Source organism: Cyprinodon variegatus, unplaced genomic scaffold, assembly GCF_000732505.1.
Source record: "Cyprinodon variegatus isolate N-32 unplaced genomic scaffold, C_variegatus-1.0 Scaffold224, whole genome shotgun sequence".
Classification (NCBI taxonomy): domain Eukaryota; kingdom Metazoa; phylum Chordata; class Actinopteri; order Cyprinodontiformes; family Cyprinodontidae; genus Cyprinodon; species Cyprinodon variegatus.
Window position 1 is genome coordinate 210,817 of NW_015150677.1, and position 10,374 is coordinate 221,190.

The following is a 10,374-nucleotide window of genomic DNA, read 5'->3' on the forward strand; positions in this document are numbered from 1 at the left end:
AACCTGTTGAGCTTTCGGTGAAGTTGCTCACATTTAGAAGGCAGAAATTGCACTTAAATGTAGTGATACTTCAAAATAATATCACTAGGGTAAAAATAAAAGGCACATTGCAGTAAAATAACCTTTGTTTTCTAAGAAAAAAAATATATAGTAAATGTAACCATGTAGTTTCTATCCACAAGTGACATGTATGATTTTAGGCACTGTTTTTCAAATTTAAGGTGACAAAATCAACAATGCCATGGCTTTATCTGATTGGTTTTGCAAGTAAAAACAAAGAGGTGTGAGACAAAGTTTTCCAGGACAGAAAAGACAATAACTGAGTAAATGCTGTGGGTGAGTGACAGAACCAGACTGCTGCAACAGCTGAATCTTTGACTGCCTGCAGTGCAAAGGTTGCTTCTATTAATACACATAAACATTGACTAATAGCTACACTTTGCACTTTGTAATTGACATTTGTTTCATAGCCTTACCAGCATTATTTTTGCTTTGAATAAAAAAAAAAGAAATTGGATGTCAGAAACTACCCTGTCTAAATATTGCAAGAAAACTCATTTTCATAACTTTGCTTCTGCAGGAGGTATGCAACACCTTAGAGTTATGTGTCACACATAAAATATGGGACAATAGTTAATGTCCGGAGAACGTCCAGAGTGTCAGTGTCAGAATAGCAGGAGGGGTACAGTTACGATGGAAATAGAAAAGCATTCTGATGCCTTCTTATAGCAGAGCTGCAAAACATTACATTTCTGCAGAAGCAAACTAAATGATGGTCCATCTACAGAGGATAAAACATTCTCACACAGTGAGCTGCAGCTAAGACCACCTCAGATCAACAGCAGGCTAAATTACATCTGAGTCAGCACTAAAGACTGCCTGATCTAAGGCTACCGGGGCCGCATTTTACGCCATGCACATATTTGGAGTCAAAGGAATGCTCAAGACAGTTGTCACTTCATTCATGTTGTGCAGCGATCACCAAGCACATGGATGCAGGTTTACAGCCAACAGACAGAGACTTCAGCTGTGTTATTTGTGTTTTAAATACAACCAGCAGAGTTGGATTTCTGCCGAATTTGCCATCGACGCAGCAAAGAATCTGATCTCAAACTTTTTAAGAAATCCTCATCTGGACAAACTGGAATGCTTTCCGTGTTTTTCTGGTCATGGCTTGACAGCATGAACTGTGCAGACAGGAATATATAAGAAACTGACTTCCTTCTATTTGCAACAAAGGTGATTCAGAGTGAGTGATATTTTTATCACATTAAACTGATTTTCAAAGTGTTAACATTTTTTAGCATTAAACTGATTTAGTTTACTAATCTTAAGACTTGCATTCAAAGACTGGCTCTGTGAGATAGGCTTAGATTTGGACTCAGTGTTTGTGTTACTTTCAGATGATTCTCAACACAGCGTTGGTTGTTCTGACAGACCTGGCAGCCCAGGTACTTGGTAACAAGCTGTTCAGGCAGCATTTCCACCTGCTGCTCTCAGCTGCTCTGGTCTTCGGCCCTGCTCTCAGCCTCTGGGTATCTCACCACAGCATCTTTGCCAAAAGAAGCCATTTTCTTTACAGGTAAGATCACTTCCTCTTTAACCCCATCAATGTAGTAGTTATCTAACTTCTGGCATCTGACTTTTGGTCAAACTTTTATCCAAATTCCAAAAAAATTAAAAACAATCCACTGGACTTGATTTCCAAATTTGAAGACATTTCGCTTCCAAGCCAAGAAGCGAAGAGGAGGAGACGATCCTGAGGGATCTCCTCCAGATGTTTGTCATGATGCATGACAAAGAAAAATATCAGATTCACTTTCTTTTATGTCCAGAGGCGCCTTTAACATGTCGTTTTTGTCACGTGTCTAACTTGTCATAACATGTGACTAATGAAGGAGAAACACATTTAAATCTTTTTGCTCTTTCCCATATAGATAGACAGACCAATAGAAAATGGCACATCCTGTAGCTATAGTTAAACCGGTAAGCTATTTGGGATGTCTACTAGCTGATCTACATAATTTAATTAGAGCCCTTGTTGTATGATTTGGGTGGGAATATCCTGCAAATTTTTGATATTACTCAGCTTCAGCACAGCTGATTCGGGTCAATGTAGGACAGCAAAAGCCTGTTAATCAGCTATCAATGGAAATCAGCTGTGCTGAAGCAGGGAAACCACCAAAACCTGCAGGAAAGCGCTTAAGGACCAACTTTAGACATGGGGAAAATGTAGTAGTGTTAAACTTCCACTCCCAGGGGTTTTAGAGCCTCTAGCAATATTTTCTACCAGGATTTTCCAGTATTTATCTCCATCCATCTTTACACCACCTCTGACCATCTTCACTGTATAATGCTGCCAACACCATGCTACATTGTTGAGGTTTATCTTCCCCCATGGCATTTTGAACATAGGTTTTTATGTGGTTCTAATCTGAATTATTCATTTGTATTCACTAAAATGTGAAACCCAGAGGGGTCAGAGGGTTTTTGCAAGGTGCCTTCGTTATAATCTGCTCCTGATGGTTTAGCAAAATACCTTGCATTTGAAGATAAAATAATGTGGGAAGTTCAAACTTTTTTGTCTCTAATTTCAGAAAGTGAAACATATATTTTGTAAGACTTATTTCAAGTCTTTGTTTTATTTAAGTTCAACTATTGCAGGTTTTAGATTATAAAAATCCAAAACTCTAGCTAAAACATATAATTATAATATATTAAAAAATATAATTAAATATAATTAAAAAACAAGGTTTTGTTGGTTAGGCCTCCTATTTCAGGAATTACTGCATTTCTGAATGTTACATTGAGGTAATCAGCCTGTGGTTCTGTATGTATTGTTGGCTGAAATTGCTTTGCACGTCTGCAATGTTTGGTCTGCTGTTTCTCATCTTCATCTTGGCACTAAAATAAAGATTCTTTACAGCATTAAAAGTCAATTCTGTTCCTTCCTGTTTTCAACTATAGCCTGATCTAAAGGTCCAACATTATCATATGGTGTTCTTCAAAGTTCAGAGACTAACATCTACATTTTTCTGATTTATTTGCCAATAAACACTGTTCAAAAGAAATAAAGGGAACACTCAAATACAGGCTGATCCAGCTTTGATGTAATGTCCTTAAAACAGGTGAAAATGAGGCTCAGTAGTGTGTGTGTGGCCCCGATGTGCCTGTATGACCTCCCTACGCCTGGGCATGCTCCTGATGATGTGGCAGATGGTCTACTGGGATCTCCTCCTAGACCTGAACTCAAAGGGGGATTTACCATTAGGCAATACCAGACAGTTGCCTAGGGCCCCAAGGTCCTGGGGCCCCAATAAAACTGTTTACATGTATAGTTAATACAACTATTCCTTATTTGTAGGGGGTGCAGTCCCTTCAATATCTTCATCTTGCAGCAACTGCTGATACACTCCAGCCACATGAGGTCTAGCATTGTCCTCATTGCCATCCAAATAAAAATGCTACCCCACACTATTACTGACCCACTGCCAAATGTTGAAGGATGTTGCAAGCCGCAGATTGCTCTCCACGGAGTCTCCAGACTCTGTCACGTCTGTCGCTTGGTGTGAACCTGCCTTCATCTGGTAAGAGCACAGGCGGGCAGTGGGGAATTTGTCAATGTTGGTGTTTTCTGGCAAAAGCCTAGCATCCTGCACAGTGTTTAGCTGTGAGCACAACCCTCATCTGTGGATGTCAGGCCCTCACACCTTTCCTTCTAACGGATTGTGCAGACACATTGGGGCCTGCCAGAGGTAATTTTGCAGGGCTCTGGCTGTGCTCCTCCTGTAACTCCTTGCACAAAGGCTGAGGTAGTGGCCCTGCTACTGGATTGTTGCCCTACTACGGCCTCCTCCACGTCTCCTGATATACTGACCTGTCTCCTAGTAGTGCATCCAGCCTCCGGACACTTGGCTAACAGACATAGCAAACCTTCTTGCCACAGCTTGCATTGCCATACCATCCTGGATGACCTGCACTACCTGAGCCACTAGGGTGGGTCATAGAGTCTATCTTATGCTACCATGACTGCGAAAGCACCACCAACATGCAAAAGTGACCAAAACATCAGCCAGGAAGGATGGATACTGAGAAGTGCTCTGTGTTCCCCAACTGCAGAAACACTACTTTATTGAGTGTGCTTTGCTAATTGCCAATAATACAATCCACTTGTCTATTCCATTTGCACAACAGCACGTGAATTTGATTGTCAATCAGTTCCTCTTAAGTGGAGTTTGATTTTACAGAAGTTTGATGTGATGGAAGTTATGCGTTGTTTCCCTTTATTTTTTTGAGCAGTGTATTTTAACTTGTATCTGCATTTTTTTTTTACTACCAAGTCTTAATTTTAAAAATGTTAGTAAAACATCAATATCAACTGCAGTTTTGGTGTTGTTAGTTTGAGATATTTCTAAATATAAATGCATATATCAGTTGTTGCCCTAAAGCTAAAGATAAAAAAAAAGTCCAAAATTAACAGTCCTAAAGATGGCATCTTTACCTTCTTTGATCTCTCCTTTCCCTCTGCTTCTTCCAGGTTGTTCCTGCGCTCTGGTTGGGGCTGGACATGCGTCTTTGTTGGCTCCTTCATCTTTCTCCTCTCCTACTCCATCCGTCGTTCTCTTTTACTCTCCTTCCGTCACCTCAGCAGGCTTGCGGTGGCCGGAGGACTGTGGCTTTGTTTCTGCAAACTACTTGACCTTCTAGAGAACACTACAGGAAGCTGCTATGAACCTTTACCTGCAGGTCCAGAGGTCACAGACGGGCAGCCTATGCTTGTACTCAAAGAAGGAGAGAGCAAGTTTGAGTGCCTGAAAGCTGGGATGGTTTGGAGAGGTTATGAGGTTTCAGAGGATGTCTTTCTTCTCTGTCTGTGCTGCCTGCTGCTAGCAGAGGAAACGGCTGTGTTTGGTCCTTATCTAAGCCTCGGTGGCATCTCGGATGCTCCACTGAGGATCCTCTTTTTGTTCTGTGTTCTCCTTCTTGGACTGTGGATCTTTTTGCTGCTCTGTCTCTTGGCTTATTTTCCTCAATTCCCCACTCAGCTGCTTGGAGGTGCTCTAGGCTGTCTGAGCTGGAGGGGATTGTATCAGGGCTGGTATCGCATGGGGCCCAGCTGGTACTGCCCAGGAAGACCTGGGCAAGGACTGCTTAACATCAAGACCAGAAACACTGAGGAAGAAGATGCACTAAACCACAACCACTACAATTAACTGAGCAAAACATCAAAACTTTGAGCTTTAAAGTCATTAAATCTTCAAAAAGTGGTGGCCAATATTCACACCTTCCCTCCATATGTGTAAAGTTGCATTAAAGAGTCTGCACAGCAAACTTAAAACAAAGTGAAGTTATTTTAGCAGGAATTTGGTATTAAAACCAACAGAAGATTGATACATGCTTTACTTCTTTTTTTTTTTTAAAATCTACCGTAATAACCTTTAAAAAATGAAGCACAGGAATAAATGATGTATAGAAGTTTCTAAGAGCTGACATGGATGTTAATTGTATTAAAATGGTGTATACTACTGTGGTCAGGCTTACTAATTTTTAACTAAATCATGACAGACTTTGCATTATTAGCCAACGAGTCATTCAAACAAAACATTTGTATAATTGGAACATTTACACCCCACTAAATAGCCTAAACTGTAAAGTTTGTCTTGATGAGGGTAGAAATCTTAATCTTAATTTGTCCCAGGTTGTAAACTCATCTTGACATAACCTTCTAATAATGTCAGGTGTTCTAATAACAACACCTGACATCAAGCCTTGTATGGATAGGGGTGCATCCCCCCCACCCCTATACTGTCATACTGCCTACACCTAAACACATACCATAAAAAAAATACAAGTTTTCATTAGCACAGTAACCATGCCATTTTTTTTTTATAGTTTATTCATAAAAAACATCTTCAGACAATATATATACAAAATATTTTCCACTACACAGCATAAAATAAAGGCTATCATAAGTTTAGCTTGTTTTTCACAAAAACCTTACAGTTGCCTTTATTTATACATCTCAGGTATGCAACTTTCATCCGTTTCTCATTGAGCCTCTCATACCGAAAACATACAAACATTTTCCCCTCGCGATCCAGCTTATATCTGAATAAAATTCCTACCAAGAGAGAAATGTAAAACTCCTTCAATAAAAATGGAACTGATTTTCTGCACGATGATGAAGAGATATTAAACTGAAAACTGTTTAATCACCAGAGCATGCCACCTGTTCCTTAGTGACAAATTTTAAGAGATGAAATGCTACCACAACCTTCGGTTTAACTTAGCAGCCTCTGTGTCGAAGTCAGCTCCAGCTCCTGTACAGAAACAGTCTGATCTCCACAGTTCATGTACTTGTTCACTAACCTGAAATCAAAAAGCTGAACGAGAAGTTTGCAAAACCTTCAACAAGCCGTTCTTGATAAAACAGAGCTCTGGCTGGCATTATCTAAAGATGTGTCTATGGTGACAGGTTTTGGAAGTACATAAAAAAAAAAAACCCATAAGTCTCTAAAAAGAAAACATAGGTGGATGTTGATGAAAGAGATATCAGGATAATGCGGGGATTGGAGAGTCAACAGAGTCCAAAGGTTCCCAGTGACAGCTCATCAAAGCATCATAAAGCTCCTCACTGTGCTGCATGAAGTCTTTATTCCACCTCTCAACGTCACATTCAGGGATGGGCTCTGGGAAAAAAAGCCGAGATCAAACCATATGTTAAAATGGAAAACTAAGTTCCGATATGCAAATTAGTTTAATACAAAAGGTTATAATTTAAATAGTTTCTGGAGGCAATGCTTTACCTTCTAAGTTATCATCATCAGGGTTTTCCGCCTGCTCCTGCTTGACAAAGACACAACATTTAAGATACAGTACAATAAAAGCACAAAAATAGGTTTAAGCACAAAACACAATCTTTGAAATGCACTATGCCTTGTTAGCCTTCCATTAGTCTTTTTTTTTTTTTAAATCAGCCTAGGGCGTTGTGCAGCCAGTAAAAACTTCCTGTTGAATAGAAAACATTGACTGCTAGATCCTACAAATAGATTAGATCCTAGATCTAAAACTGCATTGCTTAAGCTCCAGCCCAATATCCATCTCTCTGTATTACAAGCAGCATATATCGATAAAGATGTATCCTAATAGCTTTTAACAGTAATTCCTTTACCTCTCCAGTTCCAGACATGTCAGCAGACATGGACGGCATCCCCATAGGAGGAGTTGGCATCATGTGACCTGGGGGAGGGTATCCATATGCCCCGTAGTTATAGTTATAACCACTATTGTAGTTGCTATTGTAGCCGCTGTTATATCCGCTGTTGTAGCCGCCGTAACCAGTGCTGTATCCACCGTACTGGTCATAGCCGCCCCACTGAGGATAGTACCCCCCCTGAGCACCAGCCGCATGGCTGCCATAGTATCCAGACTGTGTCGGGTTGTAGCTGCTGTAACTCTGGGTGGAACCTGCTTGGTAGTTTGTCTTTTGGCTGTAAAAACAACAAACATACGAGTCATATAAATGCTGACAGCAAACTTTATAAAGGAAGGCGATTTAACCCATTGTTTGTCTAAACCTGTAAACAATATTCTGTAAAATCTTAAAAATTACAGAAGGCATCAAACTGTTAGTTAAACCACTAACAAATGTGACATTTTGTCACAGCTTTCAAACGATAAACGTCCTTTTTTTCCTGTGTTATCAGAGACTTTGGGGACTGATGAACGACAAATGAAATAGGACACAAAGAAGGAAAGACAACTTTTGGAATATGAGAGATGGAATAAAGAGCAAATATTTTTCAACGCTTTTGATTATTTTGGAGACTGTGAAAATTCTTTAAAGCTTCATTTTCTGCTGATTTCTGCTTTGCTTTTTCCTTTCACTTGATATATAAGTTCTTGTCTTACCTTTTAGCTACAGCAATACTGAGCCTCAGGGATTTCCCCCCCAGCACCGTTCCCTGGCACTCCTCTATCGCTGCCTTCTGCTCGTTCTCGTCACCAAACTTGACGAAGCCGTAGCCCCTGAAAAATCAAATCAAAGTTACGCCTCCACTGCCCACCAGTTCATGCCACATACTTGCCATGTATTAGCCACTTATGAGAAACAGAATATAATGGGTATTATTATGGTAGAACTGAAACTTGCTGTTTTACTTTTAACATGAGGTAGCATCACTTGAATTGTGAGTTGCTCTTGCTTAGCCTATATGGGGAAAACAATAGTTTTAGCATAAGACGGCAAGAAAACATTTCTTCAGCCTTTTTCGAAAACAGATGAAGATGCACTGGTGGTCAACGTCCAAATCTGCTATCTGAATAACGAAGTTTAATAATAAAGCACAAAAAAACACACAAAATCAAGTAACAAATCATAGTTTTAACTTCTACCATCCAGAGTGGCTAACATACTTTGAATAGCCGTATTGGTCGGTGACTACTTTGGCTCCTTTGCAGGAAGGGTACTTCTTAAAGACTTGATGCAGCTGAAAGTCATCCACTTCAGAGGCCAGGTCTCCCACAAACACTGAGAACTCCGGCCTAAAATACAAAAAGAAAAAAAATTATAAATAAGAACCTATGATAAAGACATCTATTTGTATAACCATACTGGTCTAAAGCAGGTGACTTATCCAAGATGGCACAAAATATAGTTAGAAAGGTGTAAGTAGCAAACTATAATTTGATGTTATGAGAAATAAGCTGTGCTCATTATGGATGCTGTTTGTGAGTTAGCTTAACATCAAAAGTCCTTTAAACAGTTTCTTTAAAAGTGAAATAACAGTTAAAGTATCAAAATCCACTAAAGTAACTATCATGCTCATCACTTTACTGTTGGAACAGACAAGCTTTATTAACAGGAAAAAGTGCTATAAATTACTAAAGAAATGGAAATAATCAAATAAATAAATAAATGTAGTTTGGAGATGCCCATAGACATCAACCAAAAAATGTATATGTCTATTTTGGCTTGATTGTAATTTACAGTTAAAAATCAGAAGGCAACAAATTTAATCTTTTCCTGATTGGTAAACAAATTCATAGCCGAGCACTTTTTTGTTTTTAGTTTTTTTTGCTTTGGAGGTAAAAACATTGAACGACTTTTCTGAGAGAATTGGATGCCTTGTATTCTATCCAAGTTAAACAGCTCATCTATCGTCATCGTCGGACATGCTCAGAGCGGTCCGGCAAAATATTATTTCACCGTTTTTATATGAATTTTAGTTCCGTCTTTCTTTAGATTATGCATTGTATACCCATAATGGCAAAACGAAAGACACGCATAAAACTCAAAAAGGAAGACATTGTATAAATCCAAAACTGAAAAAATTTGCCATGGAAAGTAGCATATTATCCCCTTTAGAGGACAGGTCGGGCACAGACAAGTGATAAAACAGAAACCCATTTATTTGCTCTGAAATTAAATTATTAACCTTTTAAACATTGAAGTTTAGTACAGCAATTCATTTTAGGGAGAGAAATTAATATTTAGTTATTTTCTATAAAGTAAAATGGAGGGCGACTCGGATGCATTTCTGGATGCGCATATGCAAATGAGCTGATGGTACGGATCAAGTAGTGACCGGTTGGACCTTTTAAAGGTTAAAAAAATTGAAAAAGAATAAGAATTTGCTTTTAATCATTAATACTATAACAATGAGTACAGACCCCAACATACAGAAGGTGCTCTTAAAACGACAACAATGACAGAGGTCTCCCATTCAAGCCATTTTAACCCTCTGATTTATTTCTAAGCTCATAAGATTAAAAAAGATCTTGTAAATAATAGTATTCCCACATTGCTTGGACCATCCAATCAACATGCATGATTTGTCCAAACATACTCAATCCCACATCCTCCATAACCATGCCGTCCTACTCCAGACTGCCTCCACAAAGAAATGCCAACAGCCTTCATGCCTTTCTTGCTCTGCTCTAAGTTCCTTGGAGCTCAGGGACAGCATGCGTGATATCATTTAATCCATAGGAGCCCAATAGGATGTAATAAATGCTTAATTTAGTATGAGATAATTAGGGCTGCAACAACGAATCGATAAAAATCGACTTTTAAAAGCGTTGGCAACGAATTTCATCATCGATTAGTTGTGTCGCGCGATTAATGCGTCATCCGCCGCCGTCGGCAGCTGCTGCCGTGGGGCGCCTCCCCCATCCCAACCCAGTTCTCACGCTCGCGCAGGAGTCCCTCTCAGCGCTGCAGTCAGAGCAGCAGGATGTTACCTTCAGCGTCCAGACTTCAAATGAAGCGCGCATGCGCCGGGATTGACGGCACAAATTGATCACAATAATTAAAATAGCCTGCGCTTTGTAAAGTGAAAAAAGTGGTAACATGCAACTTTTGTAAAAACAAAT

General features: G+C 39.4%; 2 protein-coding genes across 4 annotated transcripts in view; one reads left to right on the top strand and one right to left on the bottom strand.

Moving 5' to 3' along the window:
• The first annotated feature begins 809 nt into the window (after positions 1-809).
• LOC107088608 (fat storage-inducing transmembrane protein 1-like) lies at positions 810-5,409 on the top strand. Of its 2 annotated transcripts, none has more exons than XM_015380891.1 (3): positions 810-1,239; positions 1,404-1,582; positions 4,538-5,409. In XM_015380891.1, the coding sequence occupies exons 2-3, from the start codon at positions 1,404-1,406 to the stop codon at positions 5,211-5,213; spliced, it is 855 nt and encodes a 284-aa protein (XP_015236377.1). In that variant the 5' UTR covers positions 810-1,239; the 3' UTR covers positions 5,214-5,409. The 2 variants fall into 2 exon arrangements, with proteins under 2 accessions (XP_015236377.1, XP_015236376.1); XM_015380890.1 differs by having other exon boundaries at positions 812-1,249.
• Positions 5,410-5,873: 464 nt separating this feature from the next.
• LOC107088621 (tRNA selenocysteine 1-associated protein 1-like) overlaps positions 5,874-10,374 on the bottom strand; it is a 9,679-nt gene continuing 5,178 nt past the window's right edge. The window contains exons 4-8 of one of the 2 annotated variants that reach the window (XM_015380910.1): positions 8,416-8,544; positions 7,912-8,028; positions 7,172-7,490; positions 6,807-6,846; positions 5,874-6,689 (exon numbers count right to left, since the gene is read on the bottom strand). In XM_015380910.1, the coding sequence (XP_015236396.1) occupies positions 6,553-6,689; positions 6,807-6,846; positions 7,172-7,490; positions 7,912-8,028; positions 8,416-8,544 (742 nt within the window). In that variant the 3' untranslated portion in view covers positions 5,874-6,552. The remainder of the gene's footprint in view (positions 6,690-6,806; positions 6,847-7,171; positions 7,491-7,911; positions 8,029-8,415; positions 8,545-10,374) is intronic. The other variant, XM_015380911.1, reaches the window with a different exon arrangement.